At 36.2% G+C, this 18,319-nt stretch overlaps 1 protein-coding gene across 10 annotated transcripts in view; it reads right to left on the bottom strand.

Annotated features, from left to right (window-relative positions):
* Positions 1 to 1,632: 1,632 nt before the first annotated feature.
* NRG1 (neuregulin 1) overlaps positions 1,633 to 18,319 on the bottom strand; it is a 1,149,853-nt gene continuing 1,133,166 nt past the window's right edge. For all 10 annotated transcript variants that reach the window (XM_075604844.1, XM_075604862.1, XM_075604853.1 and 7 more), the window contains 5 exons: positions 14,853 to 14,955; positions 14,262 to 14,388; positions 8,019 to 8,149; positions 6,484 to 6,684; positions 1,633 to 6,012 (listed from right to left, as the gene is read on the bottom strand). In XM_075604844.1, coding sequence (XP_075460959.1) covers positions 5,340 to 6,012; positions 6,484 to 6,684; positions 8,019 to 8,149; positions 14,262 to 14,388; positions 14,853 to 14,955 — 1,235 coding nt within the window. In that variant the 3' untranslated portion in view covers positions 1,633 to 5,339. The remainder of the gene's footprint in view (positions 6,013 to 6,483; positions 6,685 to 8,018; positions 8,150 to 14,261; positions 14,389 to 14,852; positions 14,956 to 18,319) is intronic.

Below are 18,319 nucleotides of genomic sequence, written 5' to 3'. Positions count from 1 at the left end.
CTTGTTATTTTGATCAAATTCTGTAGATCACTGAAATATATTCTCAAAGAATGTTTAAATAAATTCAGATCTTTAGATGTAGAATTCAAACTCCCTTAAAATCACAGTCCTCTAAAATATAAAAAGCAATTATAGTTTATTTCAAGCCACTAGTTTTCCAATAAAACCATTTTTTTCAACATAAAGTTCTAAAAGAGGTATTGATCTTATTTATTGTTTGGCTTTTGTGATTTCTATGCCAATGCATGTCAGCTATTGCATTTCAATCAGCCAGAAATACATCGTTTCCAGAGTCCTCATGATCTTATACAATCCAGCATATTTCAAAACATGCTTTCTCTACCGTACATTGGCAAAATTGTATATACAGTATGGCAATTGTTTCTTTGTTTCAAATTGCAAAATCAGATAGAAACACTTATACATTATACCATTGCTGAATAATTAGGAATAAATCCAACTAATTGTTTCATTGGCTAATCCAATTATTAAGATTATCTTAATGATCCAAAGTAAGTCATTTGTATATCTATTATATGACCATAGTTTATAGAAAAGGGTTAAAAGACCTGCAATCTTCTGATCAACTTTCATAGCACTTTGCTCATATCCACAAAAGGGTGCTAAGCTTTAGCATCCCTTTACGCCCATTGGAGTTTGCTTTGGCCTTTGAATGTTAGCGAAATGTAAGTTACAAAAGAGTGACATCAAATTTGTTAACTTGTCACTAAGATAACACAAACTTTTTTGATATGGACAAAAGCTGACAAAGCTGAAGATATGTCAATCCTGAGACATTCAGGCAAACAAATGTTTAATCAAAAGAAAAATAAATCTGCAAATGCTAAGCAATTACTCAAATTTATGTCAACAGGTATTTTTTTTACCATGTGCTTTTTGTTTGCTATGAGCTTGAAGGTCAAATTTGCAGAGCCTTTTAAGAATTATCGATATTGGTGATTTTCCAATAACACATACTGTACTGCATTCATCCAATTTTTTAATCTGTGAGAATATTATTATTGTAGATTTGCATATACAGTATGGAACACAGACTGTACACATTGTACACACTGTACACAAACATCTGTTTATAAAATGGAGAAAAAAATGGACTGCAACTGTACTGTATTTTGCAAGTGTGAGTTAGGAACATTTTCCATACGTACTGTACACTTTTAACCCGTCTTATATATTTAATGAGTAGATATTATAGATGCTGCACGCACACTTTAGTTTTCATTTTGCACATTCATGGCAGTGTTGTCTAAGATGTTGCAAGTAAAAATATGCCTGTTTTCCTCTTTGCAGGTCATTTCCATTGTGCCTCTGTGCACTTCACTTGCAAGACAAAACAAAGAGCCCATGACATTTGAACTACCACTCTAGTTTGCATACACAGTTTCCCAGTGAATAACAATGTCATATTTCCTGCATTGTTCCTCTTCATCTCAGAACATGCCATGAATGTAATCCCACCAGCCCTACTCAGTGACTACACAGTTGATAAGATCTACTGTGCTTAGGGACCAGGTGCTGTGTCTGAAATCAGAGAGGTAGTTGTGTGGCCAGCAGCTCTTAATACATTTACAAGTGAGGAGTCAGAAGGGGAAAACCAAGAGACTGAGCAAGTCAGTAAAAGGGAACCTTTATTCAGACAGATTTTCACATGCAAGGTTTGTACAAACTATTAGTGATTGATAGCATGATCAGAACTTTTTTTGCAAGGGGAGATCAATTGTATGTTTTATTGATTGATTTTAAATAAAGCGAACATGTTTTAATATCAAATCATCAAGATCCATATTCTAGTAGGACATATTTCACGTTGACATGTCAGCTTGCTCTAACAAACTTCTCAGTTGTACGCGATAACATTTTATTGCATCAGCAGCTTGTTTGCAGATAAGGAATAACAACTTGAAATAAATCAACAATTACTTATTGCTTAGTATTTTGGGATAATAAATTCTTTAGTTTTTTTTTCAGTACCTTGCAACATTGAACTTTTCTTCAACCAATTTCCATTACATTCTTTCTTCTGAACAATAAATTATTTTAAACAGAAATAAAAGTATACATTACATTCTGAAAAGCAAAATGTAGAACTATAAAACATTTTAGACATTTGATTTAAAATAATATGACATTTCTCTCCTTAGATTAGATGTCTAAATATAAATAAAAAAAAGAACTTACTTATTTACTATTTAACTTTTTACACAAATAGCTAGGAGAGAGCTAATGACACAAAACGTGTTATAGACAATAACTAAATAAGTAAAATATCTATGAAAATGTATTTACACAAAAAAACATATATTGGACCTTGTGATATGTGCCAGTTGTGTTGTTTCCATTACTCTGCAGCTTTTTATATTAAAGTACATTTTTAATAGTAGCCAATGTGGCTGATGAGGCAGAGGCAGGCGTTGCTACTATGCACTAGATCGGGATATGGCCTTCAAAACTACAGCTGCAGAGATTAAATGAGCAAACTATTTTAATCCATGTCAGTTTAGTAGAGAGTCCCACAAATGCAAGTGTAACATGTTCTCTTTTCATGGCATTAAAAAAAAAAAAAACACAAAACAATAATAATAATATATTAAAAAAAGCATTTACACTTTTATAAGTAAAGCGACAAGCTGTGAAGAGTTACTTTTACAAAAACACATCATAAAATTAACTATGAGAGGTAAGGGTAACAGGATTTGTACATTTTCATTTGCATATATCTGGTAGGATTGGTTAATGGAAAAATTACTAACATGACAATGGAAATCTAGGACTTTGTGAAAAACAGCATACAGTATGTTAACACATAAAAGAAAAGGAACTGGGTGATTTTTAAAAACAAAAACACTTTAGTGTTGAAAAATGTAAGCTGTTATATTTTCTATGTAAATGCAGGTCTCTGGTACCACTTACAAAACCATTTGTGTCCTTTCACATCCCTTATAGATAGAATAATCCTTATCTATGTTTTAATGTTTAAGCAACAAAACCAGGGTTATCTATACTAATCTATCAACTTTTCATTGGATCAGCCAGATACTTTTGGTATCCCAATTTAAGTAGGTCTGGTAAGTCACATGTAAATGTCTAATTTCCTAAATTCTTCATTGTTGAAGAGGCCTGCAATATAACTGCATCCAACCTCGTGCATTAGATTAACCTCAATTGTTGAAGAGAGAAACATACTCTCCCAGTTTTATACATTCTGGATTACAAACTTAAAATGTTTACCTTGTGCTAAAAAAAAGAGCAATGACAAAAATGTGAGTCTCAGTCAGTTGTAAATGTAAATCAGCTACATTCTGGTATTTTGCAGTTACCAATAAATGTATAAATACAGTATGGCAACAAAAAAAATCTGCCTTTCTTGAAATGTTTTCAAGATTTTGAGAGAATTTGAATATCCCTTAACCTAATTTTGCACAAACGTAACACAAAGACATGTGTTAAATCGCCAAATATACATTAAGTACTCAAGGGAAAAAGCTAACTGATTTTATTTGTGAAAAGTCACAAATCGTATCGCAGAGCGAACTGACGCAGTTTCACATTTATTTCTTTTTTAGCTCAGAGTCAGAACGGAACATGTGCTGTCATTTTTAACTATGTCTTTTCTTACAAAAAAGCAAACATTCAAAACGTACTTTCCCTTCTATTCACCCTCTTGATCAAAATGTAAGTACAGTTATAAGGTTGCATTCTGTGTTTCTTCGGAACAGAGGAGATTTAAACTGAACAGCATCACTCCCCTCACTAATAACAGTGACAATGGTTCATTATGAAAACTATATTCAAGATTCCTTTTCTATAGAGATAACTATTAACAGTGAATTATTGTAAAACAAAACACGTCTGCTCTCTCTAAACGATGCGTGCAAAGTTGTTGTCTTTGAAAACGGAAAGTCTACTCTTCATTATGTTAACTGTAATAAAAAATGGGTAGTTTAAAGTTAGAATCATGCTTAACCAATCATGGTAAAACTGAATAAAAAAAGAAGGATCCCTTCTGCCTGTAAAGGTGCAATATTTCCAACATGGATTCAAAGCTATTAAAACTACTAACAGTCACTGAGTCTCATTTAATCACTGTGTCATGCACATTCCTAACAGATGCTCATGCATTTTGTCGGCCTAATTAATGCAAACGTGCTTGTCTACATAGTACAGGGCTTTTCATATAAATACATTTTCTTTATATCAAAATAGGACGCCCATTCTTAGCCTGCTACCTTTTTGTAATGAAAAATACTACACCTTTTATACCCACCGTATAAAAAAAGATTTTCAATTAATCCTTATGTACAAGGACATTTGTTATTCTAATAACAGGTTTGATAGTTCATAAATAATCACTAACGATTTTTGTCCAATGTACACCCTGTTGAACTCAGAAAAATACAATACATAGTCAAACAGAACTATAAAAATCAAGGGTCAAAAATGATTGCACCTTTATTTCTGTTTTAATGTCCTACTATGTTCCCTCTCAGTTTGGTTACACATAGCTTCCTATAAGAGTTTTCTGAGTAACTGAAATGTAGGTTCCATCATTTTTGGAAAGCATTGTTTGGGGGTTGATGCCTTCAATCAACATGAGTCTGTTTTCCAGGATAACTAGAACAATTGACACTATTGAAATGATAGTTCTTCAAAGAAGCCTGTGACTCCTGGTTAATAATTTTGTTATATCACAGTAGCTCATGTATTTTCCAATATGTATTAAACATTATTTATTTGCAGTCTGTGTTCTCCTGCTGTAATTAATAGTAGCATGCTGTTCAATCTACTATTATTTCAGTGCCCCATAAAGCAAAGCTTTGGTTGGCAGAGTGCAGACATAACTTGTTTCATATATTGAAAGCAAAATAATTTCGCTTACAGAAGTAAACAGTATTTGTATGAGTACTGCATTACAGGGCTAATTAATCAGGGAACTACCACAAGCAAACAAAGGGGATTGCTGCAACTCTTGCAAATCATACATCCAGTCATCACCATTAATTCAATGCACAAAAAGCCAAGAAGAATGAAGGGTAGAGAGGTTTTGCAAAAATACTGTGGGACAGCAATCACTGGGACATACAAAAAATGTTCTCAACATAACATAACATAAAGGCACCATTGATGTCTTTCTTATTTTGAAATACTGTAAAAAATTGCTACATATGGCACATAACACATTTGTACATATACTTAATTTATAAAACTTTTCCTGTTTTCTACTTGCAGAACTGTTAAAATAAAATAAATTGTTTAATTTAAGGTGGAATACTTCATTATATAAAATAAAGTTTTACAGGTGAATCTATGTTTTATTTGTTTTATACAGCAATAGGGTCTTGATTAGCTATTACACTGGACAGCCTTGCTTGTAACTCTTCTTGCGTAGAGAATCGGCTAGTTGGGTTAGTCCTACTGTCAGCAAGCCGGTATGCACTGGCTGACTCTAGGTTGGTTGCCAGGGGGTTCTGTATACTCAGGAAAGGTGTATCCTCGCCTATTCTTTCATCTTCTGTCTCACTCTCAGATGTACTGTTCTCGGAGCTTGTGTCAGTGTCCAATTCTAATCTATTGGAAATGTGGCCATTGGGTTTTGTTCTTTTTGCCCTTCGGCTATTGACTAGTTTCTTAGTGGGCTCCTGGGTCGGCTCGTATTCTTGAGTGGTTTCATACTCCTCGTCCTCCACGATTCTTAGAGGACTTGGTGGCAGGCTGCTGCTGTCATGGGCAGGATTGTGATGGTAGGAGTTGTACTGCTGATTGTAGTGGTGGTGGTGATAATAGAGGTCATATCTCTTATCTCGTAACCTTGGTGGAGACACCAACAGCAATGGTCTTTCTTCTTCTATGAAGGGACTGACAGCCACAGAGGGAACTGATACAGCTAAGCTTGATACTGGTGGAGACATTTCTGAAGAAGGTGACTTAGGTGAAAGTGGAGTCTGGAAATCCACAGGGGACATACGGGCCGGAGTAGTCATAGCTGAAACATATCTGTGTTACAAAGCACAAAAACATTAGAAGGTTAATGTTATGTATGAGAAATTGCATAAAGAACAAAATGATCATTATAATTTGGTGGTGTTCTAATAATTTATTGTTTTACTTAAGATGTTTTGACAATTTCCGATGGAATTACAGCCCTGAATTGACATATAACGCCTGCAAATAGATTTAAAATACAAATGTCTGCTGCACTACTATTATTTACAAAATAATTCTAACTAATTTAAACTAATTCATACTGTAATGAATGCTTCACAGAAGGATAAATTGAACATTAGCAGAGTTGAATTTAACATGTTGGGAATTAGTGTTTTGTGGAGTTTGTTCTTTAGAAACTTTAATCCACACTTCTATAAGAGGTAAGAGAGCCACTAGTGTAAAAAAAATTATATGAGTATTATATTTATAATGAAGTATTCCAATTTTAAAGAAAAGATCATCAAATTTGTATCCATATACCTTTCACTGTGAGGTGAATCTCTGTATGAATCAGGGGTGTCTCTAGCATGCCTGAGATAACTACAGTCTCGAGGACCTCCAATTCCATTAAGGCGTCCCCGTGGTCCGTTCGGACTTGTATGTCTGCTGTTTTCTACTGATGATGTCACAAGTACTGAGTGACTTTCTGAAATAATGCTTTCTGATTGACCATTACTCCAGCTGGCATGAAGCAAAAGAAAGATGAAAAAGTTAGTACATTGTTTTGATAATCAATTTAAATGTTTTAAACTCTGGTCATGTAAACATATAATTGTTACATATATAACTGGCCAGATAAAATAGTGATGTTATTTTCAACTTTATTCGTGATATGTAAATACATTTAAATAACTCCTCTTTCAAAATTACTAATTCTAATATTATTTCACTCCTATGTTGTTTTAAAAACAGCAATAATAAAAATAATGAGGGAAAATATATAACTAGGGTACATTAAATAGATTATGATCTATGCTCACTATTGACTAGTACTGTAAGTGAGAAAATGATTTTGTTTGTTATATACTAAAATAAGAAGCTTTCAAGCAGAAATTAATGGTACAATTAAATCTAATAAAGACAGGTTACATTCACAGCATTGGAATGTTTTTATTTTACATCTACTTTAAGTATCAGCATGCAGACTTGTGAAATGGTGTGCTTAATATGTACCTGTCGTATTTATGACTAATGTTTTTATTTGTGTTACATATCAGTGAAAAAGCAATGAGATTATTTTGCATGGTTATGGTAATGAATAATTTATTTTGTCTGGCCGTATCCCTAAATTGCTTGCACTATTGCTCGAAGACTCCCACTGAAATGTTTATCTGATTCCATAGTACTGTATTTACAAAGGTACATTCCTGCCTTTTTCTTTTACTTCTTTTTCTTCCTGTCAATTTTTTTACTGTTTCCGCTTAATTCTTCTTTTTGAGATACACTGGGTGATATGTATCAAGGGTCACAAATGAACACTATGGCCCAATGTAAATGCCAACAGCATCATTTTCATGTTGTGTGCTTTTTTGTCAATGTATCAATGTGCTTTGCGTTAAACGTGCATTAGTTGAGGAGCTGCTTTGCTAAACATTTTAATAGAATGAGTCAACACTGTTTTTGTAATGGGTGCAGCTTGCTTTCTCATTTGCATAATTTAAGTCTATAAGGTCGGAGATTGCGTTATTCTGTTTGCTGAAGACTAGAGGTCAGTGTAAGATATAAAAAACAAAATTATAACAAGGTGGAATCATACATGTTTATTTTTTGAAATGTAGAGGGTACTATAGTATCCATACTATAATATATGATAATATCATATGCATCTATTTTACAAAGAGTATATATGTTAGAAGTGTAAACTACTGTAGGTCACTTTAAATGCGTGTTTCCAAAATGTTGCCCATCTCTGGCATTTGGCATTAAATAAACAGAAAAAAAATTCTAAATATGTTGAATAGGGGAATGTGGCATTATTTTCAGAGGAAGAGTTCTTTACTGGAATGTTCACAAACCTGTGACTTGGTGTTTGCGTAACCGTCGTTGAGTGATGTGTTGTCGAAGTATAGTGGCTTGTGGAAAAGGACGTTTCTGTTTCCCTCTCAATTACATGTTCACTGGATATGACATTTTTAGAGACGTACTGCTGCAAAAGCAAAGATAAATGGTATATAGTCTGAATTGTTCTTTTTCTAGATATATCAGTTCATAATAATAGTAGTTCTTTTTTTATTTTTAGAAATAGGCGGGTTACTGTAGTTCATTGTTCAATGTCATGAACAATAAACCAGGTTGCATGTCCTTACTGCCACGTGCATTGAGCACTCAGTTAAATCCATGCGTGCCTTATTTTAAACTCGTTTTTAGCTCTACCCTAAATTTTGAAAATTTAAGCCTTAGAAGTTGCAATTATTACATGTACATGGGTAGCAGTCTTTAATTTGTCAATCACTTGATGTCTGCGATACCATTTCCCAATCTTCTCCCAACAATGAAAGGAATGTTCCTTAGGCCTAAATCTTTAAGAAATGGCAATGGTTTGAAAGAACTATAGGTAAAGTGCCAACTTGTATTCATTTATATTAAAAAAAATACCAGTGTTAAAAATTGGAATCTTTCAGTATATTCACATTTTGTAGGAAGGGTTATACGTTTGAATCTGATAATATGAACCTGGACTATTTTTTCCAATGAAATACTGCCTGTATCAAGACAAAGATCATCACTATAAACAGTATGAATCATCTTCAACCCTCATCAATCCACTTGTGGAAGAAGGCCTCCCCAATGTTCTTCCGTGTATTGTGGTTGCAATCCTCTGATTTCATATTGCCATCATACTTTTGGTTGTCGTCTTAGTCTTTGAATCTCTCTTGGAATTCAGTCGAGTATCATATTTGTCCAACGATGGTCATTTTTTTCTTGCAATGTGCCCAGCCCACTGACGTTTTAATCACTTTAACCTTGTGATGATGTTACAGACCTTTGTTTGGTTAACTCTTTTTCCTGTCTCTTTGGGTAATACCCAGCACACATCTATCCGTACTTCTTTTTATTGGCTGAAGTCTCTGAATTATCTTCGCATTTAGGGTCAAGTTTCACATCCATGCGTGAGCACGGGCAGAATACACTGGTAAAAAACTTTCTTCTTGAGGCACAGTGGAAGGTTTCCTTAAAATATTCTCTTGTTTCTTCCAAATGTGCTCCATCCCATCTTCATTCTCCTATTGATTTTGTTCAAAAGTTTCTTATCCATTATTTGCCTTCTAGTTCTATTACATTTATTTGAATCTTTGCTGACTTGACACAGTTCTTGAACATCATTTTTGTTTTGCCGAGATTCATACAGAGGCCCACATTCTTACTTGCTTTGGTGAGTTCTCCAATTTGTTGCTGTAGGTCTTCTGGATTTGTGGCAAAAATAATAATATCATCTGCAAATCGTAGTTAACTCAAATATTCCCCATTAATTTTGATTCCTTTTTCTTCCCAATCTAATGTCTTTAGCAATTCTTCAAGTTTTGCAGTGAAAAGCTTTTGTGACATGGTGTCTTCTTGCCGCATCTCCTTGCAGATTCTTATTTTGCTTGTATCTTCATCTAATCTAATGGTTGATGTGGCATTATTGTAAATATTCTTTATAATACTGTACGCTTCTTCAACATTCTGTTTTCTTAGTGCATCTAGAACTGCTGAGGTGTAGACAGAATCAAATGCTTTTTCATAATCTACGAATCCTAAAATGAGTGGTTGGTGGTATTCTTTACTTCGGGAAAAATTTCTTTCATGACTTGAATGTGTTCCATTGTGTTGTATGCACGGCACAATCTTGCTTGTTCTTTGGGATGGGCAAAGTCGTTGGTCTGTTGTAGCCGATTAGTGAGTAGCTTCGTAAAAATCTTGTGATTGGAAGTAGACTCATTGGTCTGTAGTTCTTGATGTCCCCTTTCTCTCCTTTCTTGTGAATGAGGAAAACTATGGCATTACTCATTGCTCTGGAATATTCCTGTTATTCAAGCAGCATGTAAACAGTTTTGCAAGGATTTTTTCTACTTCTTGCCGAGCTTCTTTCAAGATTTCTGTTGTAATTCCATCTTTCCGGGAAGTCTTCCCACTACATCATTGGTGGCTTCTTCGCGCTTGTCCTCTGCTTGATTATGTCCTGTGTTATCTGTGTTCACATACAATTTCATGTAGTTCTCAACATTCTTTACGATAAGTGCACAGTCTTTTATTGTTGATCCATCATCTTGTTTGAGTGCAATGATTTGCTTCTTCCCAACCATAAGTTTGTCCCTTGTCTTCTTTAAGGTTTTATCTCCACAGATAGATTGTGCCTTGTCTTCTTTAAGGTTTTGTTTTATCTTTAATAGTCTTCTTCACCACATAACAGTTACATTTTCTTACATCTTGAGATGCTTCATTTCTTGTTGTCTCCTCATTAATTGTTTTATCTCCACAGATATTTTCTTTTCCTTTTTTTTATTAGGATTCCTCCAGTTTTTTTCATGCACTTTAACTACAATCTTCATAAGTTTTTAATAATCATTTGTTAACATGTCCCAATGCATTTTGAGCAAGCTGAAGATATTTTTCAGTTCTAGTTTAAATTCTCTGTTGTTATTCTTGAGGTTATTAATGTTGATTGTTTGTGTCTTCTTTTTTATCAGTTTTCTTCTTTCCAATTTTACAATCAGATGTAATCTTCCCTCAAATCCTTATCTCACTGCCTCAAAGTGGCGGGAAGGTGGCGACAAGTGTTGAGGAAGATGTACACTGGCGACACACTTTATTCGAGCTCGGCTAGTCCCACGAATTCGGGTATACCCGGGTGTATTGAGGTTTGTGACTGTTTTCTGCCCGAGTGCATTGAGGTATTTTCCAGGCAGGGATTGAAGCATTTTATTCCCGCTGGCTGCAATACTGCACAGTATATATATATACTGCATTACAATTCATGAATTTATGCCATCTGGTAGACACGCGAAGCATTGCAGCCTATTAAATCCTAATCATTATCATTTAACAGATCAGCCGCCCGTCAGCCAGGCATGAACCCAGGCTGGGAAGGCAAACGCAACGGGGCTTGTCAGAGGTGAGGAGCGGTGCATTCCAGGTATCTGCCAGGTACATACTGGGTATTTGCTCGAATAAAGTGTGTCGGTGCAGTATAGGGGCACTTGTGCTGGTAGATTTAACCATACTATGGAAGCTTGATCAATTTACCCAGCTAAAGTGGGACATGGACTTGTCAACATGCAAATGAGGCCGGCTTGGCAAGTATGGCCTCAACCCCCAAATATGGAACACGCTAAAAAGCAATGTCCATAATTCTCCGAAGGCCAGAATTTCCAAGGGCTTAACAGTGTTCAGGAAGAAGTCATGGAGGCAGAGGGTGCTAAGAATCCCCAGAGGTTGAACAAAATCTGTAATTCAAACCTAAACCCGGCTATCTATCGTACAGCTGCCGGATTCTCTCCAGTGAAGAAGCACTGCAAGAACTGGAAGATGAACTTGAAAAGATTAAATGGGATATTGTTGGCTCTAGTCAAGTTTGAAAAAAGACCATGGCCTCTTGAGCTGAAAATCAGACACCTATTCTATTATAGATGTACAGATAATGAAAGAATCAGTGAAATAAGATGCATTTGTTAACAAGAGATGGAGAAACAACATAGGGCCTCATGCAGTAAAGTCCATTTTTGACAGCGTTGCTATCACGGTATGCAGAAAGCCCTGAATACCTGTGATAGCAACATTTGCAAAAATGTCGAGTTGCCGGCAACGAGATGCTCGACCCTCTGAAAAGGGCTCACCCGGCCAGTTGATTCTGCTGCAGAGAGAGAGAGCCACCTCTCCCTGCGCAAATCTCGGCGGAAATTAATACTTTTGAATTTAAATGTTATTACTAGTGTACATAAGCAGGGGGTCTCCGGAGCAGAACCGCATTGATTTCAGGTCCGGGGACCCCCTGCTTCCCGAGATACAGTCCCTGTCTTGTGGGGTGCCGGTATCTCCTATTACATTTAAATGTCCTGGTCACGTGTCGCAGGACATTTATATGCATAAGAGATACCAGCACCCCATAACAGGGCCTGTATCTCGGGAAACAGGGGGTCCCCGGACATGAAATCCACAAGGTTATTCTCCGGAGACCCCCTGCTCATCAACACTAGTCTTAAAATTTATATTAAAATATGTAGTAAGCACCAATAAACAACCCTCTGTGCCCCCACATAAAACCATTATTTATTTATTTTAACACATGATTAATAACATAGGCTGGCGGGGTCCCTGGGTGGTCCCCGTGGGCATCCAGGGGTCCTCGGGTTGTCCCCGTGAGTGTCCAGGGGTCTTCGGGTGGTCCCCATGGGCGTCCGGGGGTCATGGGTGGTCCCTGTGGGTCACCGCTGGCCCACCCCAAACACATACAGTAATGTGCAAAATAACTATTATCCAGATATATGGATAATAGATCATTTGACCATTATTAAAAAAACGATTAGGCAGCCAGTATAAATAAAGTAAATAAAACCGTTCTACTTACTCCTGCCATTATGAAGGGCATCCTCGTCAGCATACTGCAGGGCCATGTCCTCCGTTGCCAGAAAGAATACATAAAAAATACAATCTAATGGCCCCTAACCCCTTAATCACCTTAGCGGTTAATAACCATTATAGTAATTAAGGGGGTAAACCACCCTACCCCCCTACCTACCCGGGAGGCCTAACCACCCACCCCGGACCAACTATACCCACCCTGTACCCATTCATTGGCATAGTAGTACATCATACTCATATAATATGGGCTTGATAAGCTACTATAGCAGTCAATGGTCACCCTAATACAAAAGCATGAATGTCCAAAATACACCATAATCAAACATATACAACAAGAACCTAAACCCCCAAAATCAAAAATGTAAAGCACTAGCCAACCAATCAATTACCTAAATAAAACCACTAGCCTTAAATTTTTGATTTTGGGGGTTTAGGTGCTTGTTGTATATGTTTGATTATTGTGTATTTTGGACATTCATGCTTTTGTATTAGGGTGACCATTGACAGCTATAGTAGCTTATCCTGCCCATATAATATGGGTATGATGTAATACTATGCCAATCAATGGGTACAGGGTGGGTATAGTGGGTCCGGGGTGGGTGGTTAGGCCTCCCGAGTGGGTAGTGGGGGAGGGTGGGTTAACCTCTTAACTACTATAGCGGTTATTAACTGCTAAGGTGATTAAGGGATTAGGGGCCATTAGATTGTATTTTTTATGTATTCTTTCTGGCAATGGAGGACATGGCCCTGAAGTATGCTGACGAGGACGCCCTTCATAATGGCGGGGATCTCCGGTGGTGATATTAATGGGTATCAGCTCCGGAGTCTCCCGGCATGAATCCGCTGCAGTAAAAATGCATTTTTTTTTCTAAGTGCCGTCTCGCACCACCTTCTTGCCAACTTTTCCTGGCAAGACGATTTGGAGAGGAAATCTCCATTCTAGAGCGGCGATCAGCCCCGATAAGCTAATCAGGGCTACTAGAATAGTGCAAGTTTGACAAGCTGGCGATAAGTGGCTTCTCGCCGCACGTTTGGCGATTTTTTTCCTGCAAAAAAAATGTCGAAAAGCTCTCTTATCACCGACTTATCAGGGCTTACTGAATAGCAGTAGGCTTTTTTTGGCGATAAGTGGCTTATCGCTGTTTACTGCATGAGGCCCATAGTGTAATATGAAAGCTCATCAGTCAGAATTGTCATTCAGTTTACAAAGATAAATAGGATTCAAATAATCCAAGTGTATGCACCAACATCAAGTAATGCAGACAATGAAGTGGAAGACTTCAACCATAAAATCAACCAATTTAACATCAAAATAAATTGTTACCTCAAGCTTTCAATGCAAAGATTGATGCCCAACAGAAAGACGAAGCATCAGTCAGTAAGTACGGTTACGGTAACAGGAATGAACGTGGGGACAGATTGTAATATGCTATAATGATTAAGGGTCTTATTCTATATATTCCGAAGTAGCCACTCAAGCCGTCTTTCAGACGAAAAATCAGTGGAAATATTCATCCAAAAACGGCCGGAATAGACATTTTGGATTATATAGAATTACCCCCTAAGACTGCAATGACAGTCATTGTCTATGCACATTTATTCTCTTTGGCTATTGTTCTGTGACATTGTCACAATGGTAGAATAGCTGATGTATTTACAAATGATCAGAAGATTACAGTTGCTTAAGAGTAACCTACATTTGCCAGCTGGACATTCTCTGGCGGTGGGTTTGGATGGTGAGGCCCATTTGCCATGTTCACCATGTTGTTCCTTTCTGAGCGAAGACTCTGCCTTAGACGATCATGCAACTTTTTTCGCTGCTTCCTGGAGATGAAATAAGGTGAAAAGTTATGTTTAATACTCTGTTATTTAAAAGACCACAACAATATACCATAATAATTTATGGATGGTATGAGAGAAATAAAATACTGCAACACTGATATTTATTCCAAGCTGTGACTATTTCTTTTTTATGAGTAATTTTGTACAATGACATTTGCTCAGAGATAAACTGTTTTCTATAAGTGCTGTAAATTTTCATTTTTTTTTTACAGGAATATTTATTGCCTCACAGTTAATACAGCCATGTGCTCCTGCATATTTTGTTACAAGACAGTGCCTCTCTTACAGAACTCCATGATCTGGTCATAGCAACCATCCGATCACACAGGAGTTTACCACTATGCTTAAAAAAACTTTTTGCAACATTTCTTAAGGAAAGGCACTTAATTGTTGCTTTTAATTTCTGTTTCAAGCATACTGAGAAAAAAAAATAGAGGAAAGTTTACTTGGTTTTGCAGTAGGCCACAACACACATGATGCCAACTACAAGAAGGGCAATGCAGATGCCAGTTATGGTCAATACTCTTTTCTGGTACAATTCCTCAGCTTCTACAAAGGAAGAAAAACAGGGAGATACTCACATGTTACATTCATTATTTATTACAGTGTATGCCCCCAAAACAATCATAGAACATGCTACAGAGTCCCAGAAAATTAATAGTTAAACAAATAATAATGGCTAAACGTATCTACGTGCTATTCTAATAGACGTGCTTTGTTTTATAATGAAAAGTCAAATGTACATTTAAAAATTAAATAAGTCTTAAAAATATCAGCTAATATACTATATACTGTAGCACCTGATTATAGAAAAGGAACTATTTTTGAAATTCACAAAACAAATACTTATCACAATGATGCTTTAAACATGACATTTCTGATGTTGATCTTGTGAAGACAGCTAATTAATTGACAGCTAAAATGGTTGACCGTATTATTCTTAAAATGTGCTGCATTTAAATATTAATAATAAAACCGTTATCATAATAACTATGTAGGGGTGCTCAACTCTAGTTTCAAGACCCCCCCCCCCCAACAGGTCAGGTGTTCAGAATATCTCTGTTTCAGCACAGGTGGCTCAATAAGTCCCTGCTTAAGCATAGGTGGCTCAATAAGTCCCTGCTTAAGCATAGGTGGCTCAATCAGAGGCTCAGTCTTTGACTGAGCCATCTATGCTGAAGCAGGAATATCCTGAAAACATGTTGGGAGGGGGGGGGGAGCTTGAGGACTGGAGTTGGGCTCCCCTAAACTAAGGCATCATTTGAACATTTGAAAACTATTGATATAAGGATATCTTATATTTTAGTCTTAACTGTTTTAGTAGCAAGAGGGCCTAAAATTGTTTTGTTTTTTTAAATAAATACTGGAGAAAGTAAATTCCAGATATATTGTTAGTTTAAGAGATTTTCGACTCTTTGCCCTTTTCACCAAGACTATTTCATATACATTTTCAGAAAACTCATTCCTCTGTCATTTTGACTGTAGCAACCAATGTTTGCAAATTAAGCTGTCCAATGATATTAAGGGTTTCTCATGTGAAACATACTGTACAGTAGTACTGGTTTCTAAGAAAATACACATTTGTTGACAAATCGTTTCATCACACATACTATCATTTTTGCTAGGTATGCAATTCACTATGTCATTGCAAAAAATTCCAAATAACTCTATGGGGTCAGGTACCAAATTCTCCTGGCTGTAAAAATTTCTCTAAATAATTGCACCCACATATTTTGTTATTAATATGGTTAATTATTATTTTGAATATTAATAATTATTAATAATATTATTTTTTGGATTGTATTATTGTTGTTTTCATTTTGTTGGTTATATTGTTCATCTACCGACCTTTTACCATTTAATTTTATGAAGACTTTAATATGTTGTCATATATTATTTGTTGTGAATGGACAAATCAGAGTTCTTAAAAATTGCTTGTGGGTTACAAACCAAAGTCTAACTAAAGTCTGAAAAATTATTAGGACTACTACCACTAATGTCTCTTGCCTCCTCCCCCACCCCTTCCTCCCCCATATATTGTCTATTACTATTATTGTTAAATATTATTTATACTGTTATTATTATTATTGATGTAATGTATTGTCAATTTAATTATGATGGTTGTTTTTTTGTTCCCAACCCACCCTTTCTCCTTTGTTCTATATCCCCCCACCCTGATTATAACTGAAAAATAACAAATAAAAACAGTTTGAAACAAAAAACAATTATAATTGCACCAAATTTAAGGATTTAGATCAAAAATGACATCGTTTTCTATGGGACTTTTTCATGGTTTCACAATTTGTACTTACAAAACTGGCATCTTAATGGAGTAATTGTGACTTTAATACATTAAAACGAATGAAACCAGAAAGGGGTGAAAATACCTTCAAGAGACTAGCCATTTGACCCCTTAGAAATCATAGTGATGGCATTTCACCTCAAGAGGAAGTCCCACTGATTCAGTAGAAAAAGGAATAGCACAAACGAATATAATGTTTTCTTTTTGAGCACCATACCGTATTTAGAAACCGTTCAGCTAATCTGATTTATTTTAGCAGCACATTATAATTCTCAGCTGTCTTCACAAGAAAATGTCAGAATTAAACATTGATACATTTGTACATTTGAGATTGGTTTGCACAAATAAAAAAAAACTAAACTTGAAGGATTTAGATATAGCAGATATTTTTTTTTTCTCGTATAACGATAAGCGGTGCACTGTATCTTAATAATACTGACAATTATTTAAAAACCGTTGTGTTTGCAAACCTTAATGAAACATTACTGTAGATATGCTAGCACAATTGTTTTTGAGAATAACCACAGCAAAACTTGTAGCAATAGCAGTTCCTTTGTGTGGAATTTTATTCTGCAAGAAACAAGTTTTGGTGGGGAGAAAGGGCTAACGAAACCCAGACAATAGGTATCAGATCTCGATCGGTCTTGAAAATCTGGGCCAGCTTGATGGAGGTGACATCACTGCGACAGGACCTGAGCCTGCGCTTACAGGGGCTCTGCGTTCTTCCCCGGCCCAACTTCCATAATCACAGTTTAAATGTTGTGGTTATTAAATTAACCCCTATAACATTTAAACTGTGATTGCCGGGGAAGAGCGCAGGGCCTCTGAAAGTGCCCGCACCTCCTCCTGCTACCATGCGACAACACATCGCCTTGATGCTGCAGCGTTACATCACGCGAGTGTGGGCAAGAGGCACTGCATGTCACGTGAAGTTGCATCGTCATGGTAACGCATGGTAGCAAGAGGAGATGCCGCTCCGGAGGAGGTAACAGGTGCCGCACACACACAAACTGCACCGGGCCCTGCCACACTCCCAGCTGGCCCTGGTGTCACTCTCCATGCAAGAAAATGGTTGTTCATGCCGATCGAGCGCCAATATCAATCATCAGAACTTTGTGAATCCACCCAAGAGTTCTGCTCCAAAGATCAATTATATGTACTTTCAGTGGCCACTGCGGCCAAAGCATCATTTTGTGTCATCATATAAACAAATATATACTGCTCCATACAGAAATCTGGTTTTTGTTTGATTCATGGACATTTTTCTGTTTGCCTAGACTGATCTCAATCTCTGAAAATGTTATCTGTGTAAATTAATCATTACCAAAAGTTGTGTTTGGAATGGACTAGTAAATGAATTCCTTTCTGTTGCACATGGCGTAACAGCTACTGTGCAACATACCATAAACGCTTCCATTTTAATCCTTAGCCTCCACTAGCCTAACTGTTTTTTTTATTCCATACAAAATATATGATCATTTGCCCTCCCTGCTCCCATTTCCTTAAAATCCTTTCAGTGTATAGTATAATCTTGTTAGACTGTAAAAAAAAAAAAAAAAAAAGCGGCCAGGCATTAATAATCAAGATAAAATAACCCAGCAGTGATTTGAT

This window comes from Ascaphus truei, chromosome 1, assembly GCF_040206685.1.
Source record: "Ascaphus truei isolate aAscTru1 chromosome 1, aAscTru1.hap1, whole genome shotgun sequence".
Lineage (NCBI taxonomy): Eukaryota > Metazoa > Chordata > Amphibia > Anura > Ascaphidae > Ascaphus > Ascaphus truei.
The sequence above is the reverse complement of the archived record's forward strand: the minus strand, read 5'-3'. Positions and strand labels throughout refer to the sequence as shown.